General features: G+C 43.4%; 1 protein-coding gene across 13 annotated transcripts in view; it reads right to left on the bottom strand.

Moving 5' to 3' along the window:
- Positions 1-3,919: 3,919 nt before the first annotated feature.
- STAMBP (STAM binding protein) overlaps positions 3,920-22,538 on the bottom strand; it is a 55,131-nt gene continuing 36,512 nt past the window's right edge. For 10 of the 13 annotated variants that reach the window (XM_033175126.1, XM_033175119.1, XM_033175120.1 and 7 more), the window contains 4 exons: positions 18,004-18,116; positions 17,303-17,402; positions 16,865-16,924; positions 14,304-14,950 (listed from right to left, as the gene is read on the bottom strand). In XM_033175126.1, the coding sequence (XP_033031017.1) occupies positions 14,894-14,950; positions 16,865-16,924; positions 17,303-17,402; positions 18,004-18,116 (330 nt within the window). In that variant the 3' untranslated portion in view covers positions 14,304-14,893. Of the gene's footprint in view, positions 4,222-7,627; positions 7,838-14,303; positions 14,951-16,864; positions 16,925-17,302; positions 17,403-18,003; positions 18,117-22,538 lie in introns of those variants that run through there. The other 3 variants (XR_004428189.1, XR_004428190.1, XM_033175118.1) reach the window with 2 other exon arrangements.

Raw genomic sequence — 22,538 nt, 5'->3', positions numbered from 1 at the left:
GTGTGATGAAATTCACACTTCCTCCAGTTGTATGTAAGGGCTGATATCACAATACAGAGTCAATCAGGGCCACTGCAGAACATATTGCTGTAACCCCATGGGCTGTGATGGGACCCTCTCTTTAATTCTTGGAGACTTTCAAACTTGGTAACTGAGCCGAATGTATGCATTTTGGCAAGGAAGAATGTCTTCCTACTTTTAAAGAATTAGAGATTTCTCTTTTCTGTGCACACATTTCCATGTGCCACAAGTCCCAGTGTGTTAACTGTCATGACTTCAAGTTGTGACACGTTAACATGGATTATGCCATTTTCACTGTCAAGCACTCAAAGCTGTTTATCTTAACTAGGAGAATCAAGTATCTTGGTTTGAAACCCAACCTCGGTCTGGTCCCTGGTGCCCACTCCTCAGCCATGGCATACCTGGGGGCTAGAAGAGGCCAGGGCTCACCAGAACAGATTTTCTCCTCTTTGGCTGACTCCATCATGAGCACCTCAGTCCAGAGTAAGCAGAAAGCAAATCTTGTTCTCCAGAGGCCGGAGTGCAGGACCCATGTGTCTCCTGCCAGCATGCTTGCTGCAACTCAGCAACAAAGTATTGTACAATTAAGGTATGTACTTTTTTTTTTAGATATAGTGCTATTGCACAGCTAATAGACTACAGTGTAGTGTAAACATAACTTTTATATGCACTAGGAAATCAAAACAAAAAAGTGGGTGCAACTTGCTTTACTGTGGTGGTCTAGACCCAAATATTCAGTATCTCCGAATGTTTAGCTTGTCTGAACAGCGCTCTCCACTTTCCACGTGTTCTGAGCCTTGGGTGGCTTGGGAGGTGCCCCAAGATCAGGGCTCCAGTATCCCCACTTCTCTTACTGTCAGGCAGTCTCTCACTCCCACTCCCATACTTCCTGGCAAGCACTTGGGCCTGTGTTTCCCAGCCTCCCTATCTTGGGAGACAGGAGAAGCTGGGGATGGTGGTGATGGGGAAAAGTGGGGCTGGAAGCCTCCCCACAGGACGGTTCTTTTAAAAGTCAAGCTCTACCGAACACTCAGGTCTGCCTACCCAGAAGGGTAGCTTTTATTTTTTTATTTTGGAGACAGAGTCTTTCTCTGTCACCCAGGTTGCAGGACAGTGGCCCAATCACAGCTCACTGCAGCCTTGACCTCCTTGGCTCAACTGATCCTCCCACCTCAGCCTCCCGAGTAGTTGGGACTATAGGTGCAAACCACAATGCCTGGCTACTTTCTGTATTTTTTGTAGAGACTGGGTCTCACCATGCTGCCCAGACAGGTCTCAAACTCCGGGGCTCAAGTGATCCTCCTGCTACAACCTCCTAAAGTGCTAGGATTACAGGTGTGAGCCACCATGCCTGGCCAAGGGTGTCTTTTAAATGAAAGTAGGGGCTGGGCACAGGGGCAACTACTGGACTTAGGCCTCATTTCTATTATTGTTATTATATTATCCATAGTTGTCATGTATTGAGTCGTGTCTGCATCTGCAAATTGTACTGAGCTTAGCCATGTGTATGCATTATTATTTAATCCTGTTTTTTTTTTTTTTTTTTCTGAGACAGTCTCACTCTGTCGCCTGGGATGGAGTGTAGTGGCGGAATCTCGACTCACTGCAATCTCTGCCTCCCAGGCTCAAGCAATGCTCCTGTCTCATCCTCTGGGGTAGCTGGGATTACAGGTGCCAGCCGCCATGCCCAGCTAATGTATGTATGTTTTCAGTAGAGACAAAGTTTCACCATATTGGCCAGGCTGGTCTGGAACTCCTGACCTCAAGTGATCTGCCCACCTCGACCTCCCAAAGTGCTGGGATTACAGGTGTGAGCCACCGTGCCTGGCCTAATCCTGGTATTATTTACATTTTAAAACGTTGAAGACTGTGAGACCAGGGAGGTCAATTTACTTTTTGAAGTCACACAACCAGTAAGTGACGAAGCCAGAAATCTCCCCAGTCAGTCTCGCCCCTGCACCTGCCCTCATAAGCTTGGCATTATGCCTCCCCTAGCACTGAGGGAGAAAGCTCTACTTGCAACCCGGTGTTAGCTGAGAACTATTAAAATCATCACTTGCAGTGTTCTGAAGGTGAAGTTCTCATGTAACAATGTCACACAAATAACTAAGAATCAGTTTTAGTTTCAAAATGTTACTGCAAATGTGGGTCCTCCTTTCCATACATTTGGTTTAAGAAGGATTTTTGGGTAACCAAAAATAACCTTTAACAAGTCCAATGAAGAAGCTGTGAAAAACCAAGATAGGAAGAGGCCACTCAGGACTTCATCAAAGTTACAGTTTATCCTACATTTTTCATCGTATTTATTTATTTAGTTTTTTTGAGACGGAGTCTCCCTCTGTCGCCAGACTGGAGTGCAGTAGTGCGATCTTGGCTCACTGCAACCTCCGCCTCCCAGGTTCAAACAATTCTCTTGCCTCAGCCTCCTGAGCAGCTGGGATTACAGGCATGTGCCACCACACCAGGCTAATTTTTGTATTTTTAGTAGAGATGGGGTTTCACCACGTTGGCCAGGCTGGTCTCGATCTCCTGACCTCGTGATCAGCCCGCCTCAGCCTCCCAAAGTGTTGGGATAACAGGCGTGAGCCACCGGGCCCAGCCTTTCACTGTCTTAAAAATACTTTATTTCAATACATTGTGGTAAGAATTGAATCTGGCTGATAGATCTCTGGCAACAAAGGCGGACTCTGGAAGCTTTCTGAGTTATTCTGGAAAGTGGGTTTGTGTGTGGCCCAATGCTGAGTAACACCTAGGAAGTTCACTTCCTCCAGCTCTTACAAAACGGGGTCAACTGCCCCAAGTTTTATAAATCTGAGGCGAATCTCCGACTAGAACCCAGTTATGGTCCTTTGCTGCCCAGGCAACTTTAAAACTTGACCCTAATCTAAAGCACCCACATAGAACTTTCTGCCTCTAGAGCTGTCAATGCTTCTGAATCATGAGCTCCAATCCTCAAGTGTATTGATTGCTTTATTTATTTATTGTGTTCATTTTTATTTTATCACTCTATGGACTTGGCTTTGTTTGGCTAGACACAGAGTCCAGTTTATCTTGCCTTCAATAAGGACAGCCTGTATCTCCTCTAACTCAAATGAAAAGTCTATTTGTTTATTGGCCATTCTACCCAAATTCCATGCCAGCTTTTTAACAAATTGTATAAATTGGGATTCTCAGATCAGCATTTGACATAAGGAACAGATGAGCTTTAAATAATAATTCCACGATAGGCTGCTACTGCCGTAATTTTTGCCTTGTGGTAGTAAGAATAATATCAAATCATTTGCAACTTTTATTGACCTGTCCTCAGCTATGGGCCATGGACGAATTGACCGGGCACTGCTCTTCTGCTTCATGGGTCAGAGCTGTGGGAACAACTTTCCTGAGGGCTGATCCAGGCTGAGCTCTGACACCATGTACTTTTCCACTCATAAAAACAAAAACAAAACAAAACAAAACAAAACAAAAAAAACCCGATGCCATCTTTGGATAAGATGGTTGCATAGCCTCCCTTGCTATTAGGGGAAAAAAAAAAAAAAAGGAGGCTGGGCATAATGGTTCATGCCTATAATACCAGCACTTTGGGGAGGCCAAGGCAGGAAGATTGCTTGAGGCCAGGAGTTTGAGACCAGATTAGGTAACATAGCAAGACTCTGTTTCTACAAAAAACTTGAAAGATTAGCCACGCGTGGTGGTGTGCATCTCTAGTCCCAGCTACTCGGGAGGCTGAGGCGGAGGATCACTTGAGCCCAGGAGGTCGAGGCTACAGTGAGCTATAATAGGGCTACTGCACTCCAGCCTGGGTGACAGAGCAAGTCCTTCCTCAAAAACAAACAACCCTTCCCCCAAAAAAACACCAGAAAAACAAAACCGCACTCACACAAAAGAAAAATAAATATTCTTTCTTACTCTGATGATATAGTTTAATTTTCTCAGACAGGGAATGGTTTGTATATACAGCAGAAGCTACTAGCCAATTATGGACAGAAAGAAAGGCTACAGATCAAAAACCTTTGATGCTAGTTGTTACCTAGGTAGGTATTCCAAGTTCGTAAGTAAGGAGACAACCACACTGTCTGAAATTCAATTCCCTAAATTTGCTTATACAGAAATTTTGTGGTTACTGGAAGCTCCTTCTTCACTGTAAAGTGGGAATCCATTTAGTAAGTGGACCTACGGGCTCTGTTTTTCCATCTTGGTGAGCTGTGTTAAAACAAAACAAAACAGTGTTAAAAGTTGAGAGCCTCATATCTTACTCAGCCACCAATAAAGAATGGCAGATGCACCCCAGGCACTTGCCAAAGATTACAATTCTGAGCTCACTGCCACTAAATATTTATTAAAATGTTAGTGCAGAGAACAACCCAGAGTTGTTTAAAATGCATGCAGTCCACCTGAGCTCCCAGATACGACGAAATCCATCCGTAGGCTAGGTCTAGTTAGCAGACAACCCAGTGTTTCAGCTGGACTATGTTGCCTTCCCCACACCCACCACAGTTTCAGTAGAATTACATTCACCGTATCTTGTGCCTTAGTGAGACTCCATCATTTCTATGGGAAAACAGAACCCCTCTACCGGATGTTGGGTTTGTTATGCAAATTATTTATTATGTCATACATCCTACGGCCCATCCATGGTGGAAATATAAGTAATCATGGTTTACGTGTTTTGCTTTATTGCTGAATTCACTTTGTTGCATACTTGATTTCTAGATTCCTTTTCCCCACTTTCAATTTATTTTCTTTCTAGTATTTTACACATCCTGGGAATCTGTCTGAAATCCTTTCTACAAAGTTTCTAGAGTCCTGTGGGACTTGGCATTTAGTAGGCGTATAGTAAATATTTGTTGAATAGAAGTGGAAGATACAGAAATTAAAATGAAAACATTCATTTCACCCTCACTTGGGTTCTCTCAACACTTCAGGATAAAGTAGGTGCTCATGATTCTGCATACACTCATTGATCATGAATTGCTCTTGCGCTGCAAGAGTAGGGCTCCTTTATCTTACTTCGTTATCTGCTCCTTGAGGGCAGAGAGCATAACATCTACTTTTGTGTACTTTGAACAGTGCTCTGCACACAGCAGGTACTCTATATGCAAATTAAATGAATGACCCACAGCCTGGATGTGCGACCCACCTTTTTGGGAGTGAGAAGGTCACTACCCCATTGTCCAGCTGTTATTGTCTAAAGCTAACAGCACTTGGTGTTCCCATTTATATTAGCTCATTCACTTTGGGTAATACTGCCCACAGTAGAGATGGTAGGTTCTAGTTTTTTTCTTCTAGGCACACATGGTGGACATCTGTTGCCTCTGCCTCCCCAGCATCTACTTCCCCTTCTGCTATTAATGCCACCACCATTCTTCTTTGGAAATGAATGCTGCCCCACTCTCAGTGCATGTGGCTTAGATGGGTTATGGGTGCATGATCCAGGCCTGGCCAATTACAGCATTCCATCCTCCTGGCCAGAGTGATTGGTTCAAGGATGAAGTCATGACCAAAGCCATGACCCAATAACTCAGTTCCAAATATTGTGTTGAAACTGTTGAACTAAGAAGTTCTTTTTCTTGGCCAGATGTGGTGGCTCATGCCTGTAATCCCAGCACTTTGGGAGGGTTAGGTGGGTGGATCACTTCAGGTCAGGAGTTTGAGACCAGCTTGGCCAACATCGTGAAACCCCATCTATACTAAAAAAAAAAAATACAAAAATTAGCTAGTCATGGTGGTGTGCACCTGTAATCCCAGCTGCCCAGCTGAGGCAGAAGAATCACTCGAACCCAGGAGGCAGAGGTTGTGGTGAGCTGAGATCTTACCACTGCACTCCAGCCTGGGTGACACAGTGAGACTGTTTAAAAAAAAAAAAGCTTTTTTCTTGTTGAGTTTACCAAGGCAATAGGCTATATAACCCTCTAGCTGTCAAAGGTACCTCACTGAAAAACCCAATTAAATGAACAAACATTAAGCATAGAAGAGCCTAGAGATGAATAAAAAATTAGCCTTGATGACAATGGACACTGGATCCAACTGTACCTGAACATCAGTTTTTTTAATCTTTTTTTTTGAGATGGAGTCTCGCTCTGTTGCCCAGACTGGAGTGCAGTGGCCGGATCTCAGCTCACTGCAAGCTCCGCCTCCCGGGTTCACGCCATTCTCCTGCCTCAGCCTCCTGAGTAGCTGGGACTACAGGCGTCCGCCACCTCGCCCGGCTCATTTTTTTTTTGTATTTTTTTTTAGTAGAGACGGAGTTTCACTGGGTTAGCCAGGATGGTCTCGATCTCCTGACCTCGTGATTCGCCTGCCTCGGCCTCCCAAAGTGCTGGGATTACAGGCTTGAGCCACCGCGCCCGGCCTGAACATCAGTTTTAATTGAGTTTTCTGTCAGTGCAATTAAAAGAATTTTTTTTTTTTTTTTTTTGGGAAACGGAGTCTCGCTCTGTTGTCCAGGCTGGAGTATAGTGATGCAATCTTGGCTCACTGCAACCTCCGCCTCCCGGGTTCAAGTGATTCTCCTGCCTCAGCCTCCTGAGTAGCTGGAATTACAGGTACCCACCACCATGCCTGGCTAATTTTTTTTTTGGTATTTTTAGTAGAGACAGGGTTTCACTATGTTAGACAGGCTGGTCTTGAACTCCTGATCTCTGGCAATCCACCTACCTCAGCCTCCCAAAGTGCTGGGATTACAAGCATGAGCCACCGCGCCCAGCTGCAATTAAAAGAATTTTAACTAACAGGGTTCTATTTTCACTATGTGGTTTCCTCACAGACCAGCTGAAGTCTCAAAGGCCGTAATCATAGGCCCTGTGCTTACAGAACAACACTGTGGCTGAGAACCAAAATATTTGTGTAAACTTATCCTGCATTTACCATGGTTCAATTAAAAATAATTTTAAATTCTTGGCCAGGCACAGTGGCTCACGCCTGTAATCCCAGCGCTTTGGAAGGCTGGGGTGGGAGAATTGCTTCAGGCCAGGAGCTTAAGACCAGCCTGCACAACAAAGTGAGACTCCGTCTCTACTAAAAATAAATAAATAAAAAATGTAAACCCTCCTACAACATGGGAAAGGTGAAAACTAGGCTGTGTGAGAAAAGTTCTAGACACAGGTGTCTAAGTGTGGTGAGTAGGGTGTTAAAAGCTGTTCAATGTGGCACAGGGGCTTGTGCTGTAGGTGGTATGGAAATATTTTGATGGAATTCTGCTTTGATATGATGCCATTCACTTTTTTGAAGGCAAAATGGGGTGAGGAGAGGAGGCTGCTGGGGATAGGGAAGCTAACCATACGGAATTATGGAGGGGTATCTAAGAATAGTGTTACTTCCTTTAGTCTAGGTAATGTTTTCACTTCTGTCACCCACCAATAACCTATTATGATTTGTCCAACACAAGGAACATCCTACATTCTAATGCAAGCCCAGAAAAAAAGACAGAAATAACCCTGGGTCATTGTGGGAGTTCTTTTTTGAAGGAGGCTGAGGTTGGGAAAAGTAATCCTTCCCTAGGAATAGATCATAAAGGAGACCTGCTAAGTCCAGATGGGTACCCAGGACTTCTTCAGGCTGTCTAGCTTCTCTCTTCTTTAGGTCAGTTCTTTCTCAGTTCTCCACTCACCACGTTTTGTCCAAAGAGCTCTGCTAGTTCTTGCGACAAGGTTTATGTTGAATGAGTTCCAGTGGTGAGGTCACCCTCATGGAAGGTTTCCATATATGACATGCCTCTGCTGCTACGCCCAAGAGCTTTCCCAAGCCCGTTTCACTGATGCTGTCCAAGAATAAGGTCTGGCTGGATTCCCATATTGAAGGGGCAATGAAGTTTTGGTTTCTGAAAATAGAAGGTATTGTCCTTTTTGTCCAGTTATAAAAGCAATACATGTTCTTTGTAGTACATTTGAAAAAATTCAAAAAAGGGTATGGGGGAAAAATGAACAGTCATCCCATAATTCTGTCACCTATGATAACTAATATTAATATTTTAATGTACTTCTTATTTATAGTTTTTCTGAATACATGTATTTATGTATATTTTAGGAAGGTAGCATTGCAGTGTGGTTGAGTGTGGGTTTGGAAGTCTGACATTATTCAATTGGAGTTCTGTGACCTTGGGCAACTTAAATTCTTTAAGTCTTACTTCCTTCAACAATAAAGTTAGTTGATTCTTAATTTAGTCCTCGGTCAGTATCAAATTATTTTAACTTACAGGTTTATAATAAGCATTATCTGGTAATAAAATTTCCCCCAACATTCTCTCTTTCAATTTTTAAATGGTTATTTCACATATCCTAGATTAATTTTAGAATAATCTTTCAAGCTAAAAAATTATATTTTTTGGTAGACTTGCATTTAAATTTTTGGATTAAAGAACAAGTCACATCTTTAAAACATTCAGTCTTTCTCTCATAGAATACTGATAGTGTTTGTCTTTCCATTTATTTTCTGCATGTTCCTCTGAAAAGCTTAGTGGTTTTCTTCATACAAGGCTTGCACATTTCCTGTTAACTTTGTTCCAAAGTATTTTATATTTTTAGTTGCTAGGTGCTGAATTAGATTGTTTTTTTCCCCAATCACAAATGGCTATTACCTGTACTGGAAAGCTATTTTCAAAGCTTTAAAATGCATCTTTTAGTGAACAACCTTGTGCCTTTCTCTTATTAGGTCTGACTGTTTTTTCAGAGTTTATTATCTTCAGATTTCTAGGTAGATAATTAGCTTGCAGCCCAAACCTGTCCGCTTTCCAGTAGTATACTCTTTATCCTGCTTCATTGCATGGGTTAGATTATCCTTTCAGGACACTGTTCAATAATAGTAGTTAGAATGGATCTATCTTGTCCCTGACATCAGTGTTTGCTTAAGTATGATGATGCGTGTTATATCAGATTTATTTTATCATGTTAACGAAGCTTCTTTCTTTCCTCTTTTTCTTTCTCTTTCCTCCCTCTCCTTCCTTCCTTCCTTCCTCCGTCCCTCCCTCCCTCCCTTTCTCTCTCTTTCTTTCTTTCTTGTCAGGGCCTCTCTCACCCTCGTCCAGGCTGGAGTGCTGGAGTGCAGTGGCGTGATCACAGCTCACTATAGCCTTAACCTCCCTGAGCTCAGGTGATCCTCCCACCTCAGCTTCCTGGGTAGCTAGGACCACAGGCATGCACCAATGCCTGGCTAATTTTTTATAGAGACAGGGTTCCACTATGTTGCCCAGACTGGTCTTGAATCCCTGGGCTTAAGTGATCTGCCCACCTCCGCCTCCCAAAGTGCTGGGATCACAGGTGTATGCCACTGCGTCTGGCCCTTTCTTTCCTTATTAGGGGAGTTTAAAAAAAAAAAAAAAAGTTGATTTTATCTTAATTTTTTTTTTTTTTTTTTTTGAGACGGAGTCTCACACTGCTGCCCAGGCTGGAGTGCAGTGGCCAGATCTCAGCTCACTGCAAGCTCTGCCTCCGGGGTTCATGCCATTCTCCTGCCTCAGCCTCCCGAGTAACTGGGACTACAGGTGCCTGCCACCTCGCCCGGCTAGTTTTTTGTATTTTTTAGTAGAGATGAGGTTTCACCGTGTTAGCCAGGATGGTCTCGATCTCCTGACCTCGTGATCCACCCGTCTCGGCCTCCCAAAGTGCTGGGATTACAGGCTTGAGCCACCGCGCCCGGCCTGATTGTTAACTTTTAATTTGCACAATCTTTAAACATCAGTATTTAAAATGTGTTCACATTTGTTGCACTTCTCCCAAAAAAGCAAAGCCTTACCGATTATTAATTGGATGATTTTGGACAAGTCTGTGCATTTATTCATATCTTATTCCATGTCAGGGGACTGAGAGTACAAAGGTGAAAAAGACAAAGTTGCTGTTCTCAAGGAGTATACTTTAGATACACAAGCTAGTAATAAACAAACAGGATGATTTTAGCTCATGACAGGGCTACAACGACAGTAACAGTGACGTGATAGAGTGATGGGGACGAGGTGCTTAAAATGAGGTTGTCAGGAAAGGCCTCCACTAACCACCAGATCTCGTGCGCTCATCTTGAGATTTAACCCAGCAAACCTCTTCTGAGCCAGCTGGCACCACTGATCTCCCTCTCCTCCTTCAAACTGTTGCCTTCCTTAATTTCTGTGACAAGATACTGGTGTCGCTATCTCCTTGTCTCCTTCTACTTCCCAACTCCCTTTTACAGCCTTCTACGCAGGCACATCTTCTTTTGACCACCCATTAAATTAGCTGTTGGCCTGCTGGCAGCTGGAAAGAAAGTTCAAGTGCAGCACAGGCCCAGCATATGATGCTGAGTCAAGTCCAGACAGCTTCCTACATGGTGACATAAGAGTTTCTCCAGGCTAGGACACAGGTCCACCTGACCTCCTAACACATTATTCAACACCAAGGAACAACTAAGCAATAAGGTTAAGTGCCTATACTGACTGCAAGGCATGTTACACAGTGCATAAAGCAAACATGATTCTTATCCTAATGAAATTTACACGATAGTTCAGAAACATGACTTACATAAAAGACAATATGAAAACACAAAAAACAACAAAAATACACACAACAAGTTGTGGGAAACAGACTATAGTTGCCACTGGAGTTCAAGGAAGGAAGCCCTCAGACTGAACCTACCAGTGACGGAAGGCACTAAAGGAACTGGAAGGACACAGAGCCCATGGTTATGTAGTGTCACAGTGCTGGATTCTGGATCTAACAGGCTGATTGAGTGATGCTGGACACACCCTGTAAGTTAAGGCCCAGCTTCTAACTTCAAACAGGTTAAGGTGAACTAAAAATTGAACCCTGGATTAACGAGTGAAGACTTCAGTGAAGAGGGCCAATGTTCTGCCCTTCCTTCATCTCAAGAAGTAGTTGGAACAACAAAAGTGGGAGGTTCAAACAAGAGGGGGCTGGAGCCAAGGGAAAATAGAGATGATATAATTTCTTTAGGTCCTGGGTCTGCTCTGGGTCTTAGGGAGAAGGATAGAAATTTGGAATGGTTCTTGAGGTCCTCTGTTTTCCTGCTCAGAACATCAAGGTAGACCAGATAGCTTTGGAGCCAAAGCCCAGCTAGTGCTAAAGAATGTGGATCTGCCCAAAGATTCCTCTAGCTGTACGCTGAATGGGGCAGAGGTCTAGAAGATAGAAGCAACCGCATCCCAACTGTAACACCTCAAGAACGACAAGTAACAAATCCCTTACATCTTTATAGCATATTTCAACTAACATAGGCCTTATATGCATATAGATGTCATTCTGTCATCATTTGAGGTAGGCATATTAGACTGATCCCATTTTACAGATTTTAAGGAAATTTGGGAAGTGATTTGCTGGTGAATGTATAGCTGGGCCTAGAAGCAAAGTCTTAAATGTTCAACCTGGCATTTCCTCTGGAGAGGATAATATTCCAATAGTCCCGATCTAAACAGGACTTCCAGTGCCCCAAGCAAAGCTCCTCAGAAAAAGACATGATCCTTGACTCAGAAGGTCTACTCTGGGCTCATGCTTCAAAGATCCTTGGACAAACTGGTCTCCAAACTCAGGTGGGGTTAAAACACTGAGATATGAGGGGTGAGAGGCACAATACCAATAGCTGACTGTATTTTCTAGGGAAGAACATCTACTCTGTGCCTAAAACTGTGTTCTCAAAATCCACTGGAAACATATCAAAATTGCAGGATTCACCAGACTTTCACTCATTAAAGCTTTGCTCCTAATAGCCTCCATTCTTCTCAACCCCAATATGAAAAATTTCTCTTTCAACTGGGGTAACTAAAACCCCAAAGAAGCCATCAACAGTCAAAGGGGATAGGCACTTACAATTTCAAATTCTGTGGTACCAAAATGAAAGCTGAAATCCTTGCCTCTCAAGCAAGAAAATCTACCATGACACTGGCCCAAGGGAATCTTTCTCTCACGCTGCCTTTTACAGTATCTGGTACCCAAGACAATATTACAAAAGCTTAAGGGTTTCTTCTTCTTCCCCTTTGGTCCCATTTAACAAGGAGTATGTGTAAGTGATCATCTGAAAAAAAACCCAGCTCTGCTCTGATCCCCAGCAAAGCAGCTCCTCTGATTCTCCCTGCACCTGGCCTATGGCACTTTGGTGGGTTTGTGCCTCCCAGGGCAACCGGGACATTGTTTGGCAACCTGACATTGCTTTTGTCTCCCCTCTCAGTCCAGAACACTAGGTATGGTACTTGTGCAGCTTGCAAGAGTGGGAAAGTCTCCTGGTCTTTGAGCCTCAGGAACCCAGGAGTCAGTCCCTTTAGCCAAATAGTCATTACCCTTTCAATGTAATGTCTTTCCTCAGGTTTCGTGGTCTTAGTCCCTTTTATCCATAGTATTCCTTTCCTCTTTTCCCGACTGCTCTGGCTCCTCCTCTTTCCCTCTGGCCTACCCAGTCTCAGGGCTTCCTTGTGGGCTGCCCTGACTCCACATTTCCTCCACAGAGGTAGGATGAAGGCAGAGACACTTAGACTGTCCTATGCAGAGTGCCTCTGCAGTGGCTAGGCTGCAGCAGATATGAAGAGGGATCTACAGACTGATTTCCTGCACCCATCTAGTCACTAAGGTATCTTGTGCATAGAGGAAGAGAAAAGACAGCAGTTTGGCGATCAGTCTGTGATTAATGTGGTTGCAATCAGTATGTTGTTCACCTGGCTGAATGTCTTTGGTGGGCAGAGACTGATAAGAGAGCTCACAATTCTTAAGTATCAAGGACCAATGCAGTGGTTTTCAACCCTGGTTGTACTTCAGAATTCTAGCAGCTTGAACAACAAACGCAGAAAAAACATCTGGGGCTCCACCCCAGAGATTCAGCTATAATTGGTGGGGGTAGAACACAGGCATCAGTATTTTTTAAATTGCTTTCTAGGTATTTGAGTGTATAGCCAGGGGAAAGAACTTTTTTCTTTTTTTTTGAGATGGAGTCTCGCTCTGTTGCCCAGGCTGGAGTGCAGTGGTGCAATGCTAGCTCTGCCTCATGGGTTCACACCATTCTCCTGCTTCAGCCTCCCGAGTAGCTGGGACTACAGGCATGTACCACCACACCTAGCTAATTTTTTGTATTTTTAGTAGAGATGGGGTTTCACCGTGTTAGCCAGGATGGTCTCGATCTCCTGACCTCGTGATCCACCCGCCTCAGCCTCCCAAATGTTGGGATTACAGGCGTGAGCCACTAGCCAGGGGTAAGAACTTTAAATGGGAAGTTCTGACTAAAAGCTAAATTTAGATTTTCGGCAATGGGAAGCTATCGCAGGTTTTTGAGCGAGAGAGAAAACATGAACATGGCTGTAGTGTGAGAAGCTTCTCCTGATCAAAGTGTGCAGAACAGACTGGAATGAAAAATGCTAAAAACAAAGAGACTTGGTAAAAGCCAATGGCTACAGTTGAAATAAAAGGTAAGAAAGCCCTAAGCTAAGTGGTAGACAAAGAATGGGAAGAAGGGGATGGATTTCCCAAAAGCACAGGACTGGGCAATTTCAGGACTGTTTAGAGCAAGGTGGAATAGCCAGGCTGCTCTGGGCCGTAAGAGGAAATGGCTTTCCCAAGTCCAACTGGCCTCCAGACCCACCCATACCAAAACAGCAGAGAAAGAATTTCCACTATATGGGGAGTTAAGAACCTAAGAGAAAGAAAAAGAATATAGAGAACTGGGCTCTTTCAGGGGACAAGTTCAAGGACCTCCAACCTAAGCAATAAAGACTGAGACAAAATTTAAAAATGAAGCAAAACTTTATGCATTCACAGATTCTCCCTCCCCTCACCTAGAATTCTGATATAGAAGAAATCACTCTTCTCCTAGCCAAAGTATTTACTCTCTTGCCCTCACTCGAGGTGTCACAAATGATACCATTAATTCTAGGCCACCTAGAACACGAGGCTCAGCTCACAGAAAAAGGCAGTATCAACTGCCGCTTCAAGCATCTTCCTAGGTATTGCCTTAGTCAGAAAAGAACAGCCAACACAGTGAAATTGGTAGGGTGGGGTGGCTGGGAAATGTAATCATTTACTGGAGTGTAACCTGGTACTCCAAACAAAGGCTTCATTATCCTCAGCCAAAAGCACGGAGGGCATAAGGAGGAAGTGAATGGTTGACCCATTTGAGACAGCACCAAAAGAAGAGATGACTTCACACCTCTGGAAGATGGCAACAGGCAGATAAAAAACATGGAATAATTAGAAGTGAACTGGGACACACCTTCAGTGTCAGTATATCTCAAATTCCATTTTTCCCTTACCTTTCCAAAACAACCACACCTTTTAACCTGTTTATACAATGCTTGATCAAATGGATCACTCTGGAGCACAAAAACATAAGTTAATTGTTACTTTATTGTAGAGGAAAAATATCCTGAAAACACTTGTTAAATAACAATAATTCCTGACAAAATCACTCTTCAGGATGTGTTAGCCTCACCATCTGGTGAAATGGAGTGATCTGTCCCTCACCCCAGTAATAAGCTCCATTAATATTGCCATAAACCACAGGAAAATCCAAAAGATTTTCTAAATGGCTTCCAAATTTCTGCATAGATGCCCTTATTGAGCCCAGAGGTAAATATAAACAAATTGACAGAGAAATTAGAAGGACAGCTGAGAGGAAAGAAATGTTAACAATTGGTGAATCCAGAAGGAAGGGTATATGGGGGTTCATTATACTATTCTTTCCACTTAATTTCTGAGTTACAGTTGCTTTTGGGTGATCATGTTCTCTTTCTGACTTGTTTAAAAAATATGTTATTATTTCTTTTCAAATCTCAAACAAAATCAACTCTTTCTCAGCTGATGCCCCACTTTCTATTCTGTCTACAAAAACTTCCAAAGCTTTCTAGAAACCTTAAATTAAGGGGCTACAGTACACTGATATGGTTTTGTTGTTCTTGGAAGGTGTTGGACTCAAACGCTCATCGAAGGTCTGTGATGGTCACTGCTTTGTCCACAACGGTCACGTGGCTGCAGCTCTGCAACAGGAAAAAAGAAAGGTGGAGTCCTAGAAAATTCTGAAAAGTCTTTTTTTTTCCCTTCATACAGGGTCTTGCTGTTGCCCAGACTGGAGTGCAGTGGCACAATCTCGGCTCACTGCAACCTCCGCCTCCCGAGTTCAAGAGATTCTCCTGCCTCAGTTTTCTCAGTAGCTGGAATTACAGGCACAGTCACCATGCCCAGCTAATTTTGTGCTTTTTTTTTTTTTTTTTTTTTTTTTTTTTGAGATGGAGTCTCGCTCTGTTTGCCCAGGCTGGAGTGCAGTGGCTGGATCTCAGCTCACTGCAAGCTCTGCCTCCCGGGTTCATGCCATTCTCCTGCCTCAGCCTCCCAAGTAGCTGGGACTACAAGCGCCCGCCACCTCGCCCGGCTAGTTTTTTGTATTTTTAGTAGAGACAGGGTTTCACCAGGTTAGCCAGGATGGTCTCGATCTCCTGACCTCGTGATCCGCCCGTCTCGGCCTCCCAAAGTGTTGGGATTACAGGCTTGAGCCACCACGCCTGGCCTAATTTTGTGTTTTTAGTAGAGGTGGGGTTTCGCCATGTTGGTCAGGTTGGACTTGAACTCCTAACCTCAAGTAATCTGCCTGCCTCAGCCTCCCAAAGTATTGGGATTATAGGCATGAGCCACTGCGCCCGGCCTGAAAAGTCATTTAAAAAAACCCTTTTTTGGCTGGGCGCGGTGGCTCACGCTTGTAATCCCAGCACTTTGGGAGGTCAAGGTGGGCAGATCATGAGGTTAGGAGATCAAGACCATCCTGGCCAACATGGTAAAACCCTGTCTCTACTAAATTAAAAAAAAAAAAAAAAAAAAATTAGCCTGGTGTGGCGGCGCACACCTGTAGTCCCAGCTACTCGGGAGGCTGAGGCAGGAGAATTGTTTGAACCTGGGGGGTGGAGGCTGCAGTGAGCCAAGATCGCACCACTGCACTCTGGTCTGGCAACAGAGCGAGACTTTGTCTCAAAAAAAAAAAAAAAAAAAAAACCTTATTTAAAATGTTCATTCTAGGCTAGTGGTTCTCAGTCTGGAAGCCAGACTGCTATTTAAGTGGTAGTTATGGTAAGAGTCTGGGACTCATTACTATCACCAGTTCCACCTGTACATGGAATCAGTGTTTGCCCATATACCTTTGTTTATTTTTAAAATGTATGTACATTCTAGACTCATTCTTTTTGATGCCTAAGCTTGGGAACAAATAATGTCATCCCTAAAATATACATTACTTTAAAAGAATTACTGAATTCATCACAGTTTTTTGGGCTATGATGTCACCCAAATAATAAAGTATACCTACTGTTACATGGTGAGAGGAGACCCCTTTTGACAACAGGGGTCTTTATAACCGAAAACGTGGGCACTGGTGCCCCAAACTTTTTTTCTGACAGTGTAGTCTTTGTTTCAACATCCTGGTACCTAGACATTCCAAGGCAGACTGATCTATTTTTGAACAGATTTGTCAGAAAGTTTTTCCTCACGCTCAGCAGAAAACCATCATTCCATGAAGTCTTAGTTGTAGTGCTAGGACTGACATGAAACACACCCAATCCCTTTTTTCATACATCAACTCTTCTAACACCTGAAGTCAGCTCTCAGATCCTTCCTAGGATTTCTCTTCTAAACATCTCCAGTTCCTTTTAAGTGTCAAGGTTCTTAGTCCCTTTTTCATATTGCTGACTTTTCTCTGAACCCAAAAGAAATAATACTCCATGGCCAGCATGGAGTAATGCAACACCATCAAATCAGATTGGAGGGGCAAATGGAAACATACTGATCTTATCATCAACTAAACTTTTTATTCACAGACCACAGCATAGGGAAAAAAAACTTCATAGGCAGGTCATAAAGCCCCTATGATTTAAGCAAAATTCTACAAATATACTTAATTTACCTATCTTAAGTGGCTTCTCTTTTCCTTTGCATTCAAATCTCTTATTGAAGTACAGGCTTAGAAACTGACATTGACGAAAGGAAAAACTAACTTTTAATAAGCCAGCGACTGCATTAGGTACTTCCTGCACATTACTTCAGTTAATCATCTCAAGAACCCTATAAAGTAGGTGTTGTTATTATTATGCCTATTTTATAGATGGGAAAACTGAGGCCCAGGAAGGGTAAGTAGCCTAATCAAAGGCACACAGTGGCAGAGCTAAGATTCAAATCTATTCCTATCCCGCACTGCTTCTCATGTACGTCCTTACTATTGAGATCTGGAAAGGTAAGTGACAAGGCTGGTCTTCTGTGTGGATCAGGAAGGATGATGCATTTCATCAGCTCTGACTGTCCTCCCTGCCTGAAGCACAGCCCCAGTTTCTTCTACATAGATAACGTACACAGAACAGAGGTGGATCCTTGCTGTGTGGGTGAAATCCTTTCTGGCGACAGGAAGAAATCTCCTCTAGTCCATGGTCAGTTAGTTTAAAGAATCCAGTTCTGAAATTTAAAAAAGGCAGGCTAAGAGTCAAGCAAAGGTGTCCCTCCGTCCCAAACACGTGCACACACACACACCAGCATGCGCACTCACACAGCAGGGCAGAGGTCACTGTGAGACAGCTTCTGTAGGATGCTGCCTCATAGGTCTCTTCTCTGGTGAATGAATCACAGTTAGAGAATGATTCATTACTGTCATCACACTAGTTTTGCTGGGGAATTCATAGTAAATAATCAAAGTGGGAGTAAAGACAGGATTCGGAATTGAAAAGAAGTGCATTCTGAGATAATGTGTTTGATTTTGAAACTTTCTAATCCAACATAAAACTCTTGACATTCCTATCGCGTCAAGACGAACACTTCAAATTTTTTGTAGACTTTTCTTAGAATAGCAACTAAGTTGTTACTTGGATATCTTTTTGAACAAGCATGATAGATTAATCATGATATGGTGCTTAAAAGGAAGCCCTTTAGAATAACCAATTTATACTACAATCTATGTGTTTTACAAAGAACAAGGCCACAAGAATAGAGATCTTTCCCCCTGAGGCTTTCTTCCCTATTACCCCCTTGAAACACCCAGAACCATGCCCTTTATACTCACTCCTGGAACTTTGGGGAGCAAACAATGGCTATCGACTCTGGCAACATCATCTGGTAAGAGCAATGAGTATGTAGGTCGACACTGGAGAGAAACGCGGTCTGTGTGGGGTGAGTCTGAGGAGAGAAAAAAAGTCAGAGGACTCTTAGCGAGGATACATGGTAGTCCTTCCTTATTTGCGATTCCCCTTCTGAGGTTTCAAGCTACCCATATCAACTGCGATCTGAAAATATTACATGTGATAAGATATTTTGAGAAAGAGAGACCATAGTCACATAACTTTTATTACACTGTATTTTTATAACTGTTCTATTATAGTTGTTGTTAATCTCTTCCTGTGCCTTATTTATTTATTTATTTATTTATTTTGAGATGGAGTCTTGCTCTGTCGCCCAGGCTGGAGTGCAGTGGCCGGATCTCAGCTCACTGCAACCTCTGCCTCCTGGGTTTATGCCATTCTCCTGCCTCAGCCTCCTAAGTGATGGGACTACAGGCACCCGCCACCACGCCCGGCTGATTTTTTGTATTTTTTAGTAGAGACAGGGTTTCACCATGTTAGCCAGGATGGTCTCGATCTCCTGACCTCGTGATCCGCCCGTCTCGGCCTCCCAAAGTGCTGGGATTACAGGCTTGAGCCACCGCGCCCGGCCCTGTGCCTAATTTATAAATTAAACTTTATTGCAGGTATGCATGTATAGGAAAAAAACATAGTATATATAGGGTTTGGTACTATCTGTGATTTCAGGCATCCATGGGGGGGGCGGTCCTGGGCTCATATCCCCTGAGGATAAGGGAGGCCTACTCTGCCGTACAACCAAGCCTGGTCTCTGAAGGAAGTAAAGCCAAACAGTTCTCAACAGCTGGGCACAATCTCCTTTGTAAGAAGCCACTTGCAACCATGAGAGGTCCACCTGAAGTTCCTAATAAGTAAGGAAGCTCCTTTCCAGCACTGTAAACAAATATAGCTTAACACCAGTATGTGAAGAGACTCATAATTTCTTTCTTTTTTTAAGTTCAAGAGACTTACTATACAATATGGTGACTACTGTTCATCACAATGTATTATACACTTGAAAACTGCTTAAGAGAGTAGATTTTAAGTGTTCTCATCACAAAAAAGTGATGTAATGCATATGCTAATTAGCTTGATTTTCCCATTCCACAATATGTGTATACATATTTCAAAACATATAGACTATTGTTATTTGTCAATTAAAAAAAGAAAAAAAAAACAAAAAAACCGGCTGGGCACAGAGGCTCATGTCCGTAATCCCAGCACTTTGGGAGGCTGAGGGGGGCAGATCATTTGAGGTCAGGAGTTTCAGACCAGCCTGGCCAACATGGTGAAACCACATCTCTCTTAAAAATACAAAAGTTGGCCGGGTATGGTGGCAGGCACCTGTAATCCCAGCTATTCGGGAGGCTGAGGCAGGAGAATGGCATTAACCCGAGAGGCAGAGCTTGCAGTGAGCCGAGATCACGCCACTGCACTCCAGCCTGGGTGACAGAGCAAGACTCCATCTCAAAAAAGAAAAAAAAAGAAAAGAAAAGAAATAAGGAGTATAAACAATTATTGGAAACTCCAAGAGCTGTCCGTGGTGAAGGATACAATGAGAGAGGGGAAGGGGATGAAAATAACTAAGGAAATGAAATAACTTAGATTGCATTGGCCCCAGCAGAATGACAACTAAACAGATGGGCATTTGTCTGAAGAGCAAGCACAGGGAGATGCTACAAATGGGGTGGGGGAGATCCCACTTCAATTCCTGGGTAGGTGGATGTATGCTCTCACTTACATTGTGCAGAACCATAATTCTGAGATTCTGTAGTGTCTGATGAATGATAAGGTGATCTTTTTTCTAATGGAAAGCAACAGCATTAAGCCCAGGCAAGTGCATGCTGTCCTAGCTCATGGTTATAGATGACATATCAAATAACCCACCCATCACATTTCATCTAATTCACTCAGAAAACCTTCTCAGGGAGAGAGCTCCCAGAGGTCACTGAGGCTGTACTGGACAAAAGTAAACTGAGGATGAAGAGGCTTGGAACTTTCTGGCTTCCCTTGTTTGAAGACAGTGGAAGATGTTAGGCAGCTTGAGCACTCAAGAAAGGGGGAACTGGAGTAGGCAGACAAAAAAGGGAGGTAAACACGAGGGGGAACTTTCCTCTCTGTACTACTCAAAACGGGGACTCTGATCCCACTGGTTTAGAAGATCTAGGGTGCCTGATGGGTTCTGGAATTCCTGGTTGGATGAAAGACTGTAGGCTGCAGAGCCATGATGTGAGAAGGCATCAAGACACTGGGCCATTAAACTAGGGGGGTATGGAGAGGACCCAGGGACAGAGCTCAAACCTTCCATCTGGGGCATCATTGGGGAAAGATACTGTTCCTCAGTGTTAAAACTCAAAGACCACTGCAAAGTGGGAGAAAAACAGAATTCTGAAGCTGAAATAGACAAGGCAGAAGAATTCAATGCTGTGCCACATTCCAGTTAAACAAATTCTGACCTTTCAAAAGGAAATCAAGATCTAGGTTCCAAGTGTGAAGAAAAGGCCTCCCTGAGGTTGGTGTGTGCTAGCCAGGAGATCAGTGTAGTGGATCTTGTGGGGTGTGAGAACTGGCAAGGGGAACCCCATCTCAGATGACAGCACACAGAAACTGGCTTGGAGACCTCCTTCAGAAGCATACCTGCTGCACAAAGATCACCAGACAGTAGGAGTGGAGACAGGCAAAGACATCTGTGTCTCAGGGTTGGAGACAGAAGAGGAGGTTGTTTGCTGATATTTCCTGCTCTGGCTCTCCTGTTCTTGAACCAAATTGGAAGAACTCAAGGACTACGATGTTGGATTCACCCAGGGATCCATGGAATCAAAGGTGTTACTGGGGTTGTCATGATGGGCATCCATGGACAAGGTAGGTGAGTGTCCTCAACAACTGTGAATGGCACGCAGTGGCCCTTGGAACTTTTCCTAGGGAATTTCTTCTATCTCCTCTAAGAAGTGTCTCTCTCTGGATGATTCAGGTTTTTGTTTTTCAAGAGACTCATAATTTCTAATTGACCATCAAGACTTATTTGGTTCCTTACAAGGTCTCTCCATACCATCGAGTCACCCATTCTGGAACAGAAGGTACATACCTAATATTTCAACATAGTAGAAGTCAAGGACTTAGTAAACCACAATTAGATGAATGATTCTTCTTTCCCACAGAGGTGTTAAAAGGTCAAGCATAAATCAGGTTCTATAGGCAAAGGCTGTCCTGTAGCTAAAGCATCATCCAAGGAAGATATGGGAGGTAGGGGACTACTTGAATTTCAGCGGATAGTTAAATCATACAAAGGAGGCCATTCTGTTTGGAAGGAGAACACGATTCTAAAATTTGAGGTTAATCAGTTAAAGCATCACCTAAATGTGCATCCTGATTAATTTGTTTCCATTGTTTGTTTTATTAAGCACATATTTTATATGCAAAACAGACAACTACATAATGACTTATGTTCATCTTAGAGGAGGTGTGATCTTAGGTAACAAAAATGGAAAAAGATCTAGCATGATTCGAAAAGACAACCAACGTTCACTGACAGAAAAGCACAGACAATAAAAACATGCAATTGACTAGCGTTTTCAAACCTGCTGCCCAAAAAAACAAATCTCCTGCAGAGCTTGACAAAAGCCCAGACTCCTGCACCCCACCCCTGGAAAGAACCATCATGAGGAACACTTTTCTTAAAAGCTCACTAAGTGATTCTTATGTGCAGCCTCATCTGAGAAGCACCATTCCACAGGGTGCTGTGATGAGCTCACTGTGGAAGAAGCCTTCAGGACAGGAACGTGTTAGCTGAGTGCAGGCAGCAAATCCACACACAAGTCTTCACGGGACATGTAAGGACTTCAGTGACCACAAAGTTTCTACCTGATGAGAATATAATCCTTTAGGCTGCTAAGGAGCAGTGGCCTGTGCCAACATCACCTTCCATCCCATGGTTAGAGCCCAGGATTCTAACTGGGAGTAAATGTGGGTAGCCAGAAAGATAATAAAGAGACATAAGCAGGGACTCAGTAAACAACTATTAAATGGAATCAAAAAACTTTGCCGTGATCCCCTGTTCCTCTCTAACTATTGTACCTTCTCTCCCTCCTTCCTTTCACAGTCAAGTTTCCTGAATTAAAGTTCACTATGTTCACTGTGCCCATGCTGCTGGTGACACAGGAAGGCACTTTCACAAAGAGAAAACAATATGCCGAAGGAGCAGAAATGAGCAAGGAGGGTGAATGCTGAAGGCAGCCTGGGTGCCTGGATGGGAAATTTTCCCTAGAGGGAAATGGCTCAGATGGGGCTGAGACATGATGAAGAGTGCCTTGAGTTCTGGGCTGGAGGTCTGACAACAGTTGGTGATCAATCCATGACCATACAAAGTTTTTGACCTGGGAAGCTGATTTATAGTTGACAAGGTTAAGAAGGAAGAACTGATCTTTTGCATTTTCCTCTGGCCAATTTCAAGATCTGAATAAATCTTACGGTCTGCTTTTCGTTT

The sequence above is a fragment of the Trachypithecus francoisi genome, unplaced genomic scaffold, assembly GCF_009764315.1.
Source record: "Trachypithecus francoisi isolate TF-2019V2 unplaced genomic scaffold, Tfra_2.0 Lachesis_group17, whole genome shotgun sequence".
NCBI classification, from domain to species: domain Eukaryota; kingdom Metazoa; phylum Chordata; class Mammalia; order Primates; family Cercopithecidae; genus Trachypithecus; species Trachypithecus francoisi.
The sequence above is the reverse complement of the archived record's forward strand: the minus strand, read 5'-3'. Positions and strand labels throughout refer to the sequence as shown.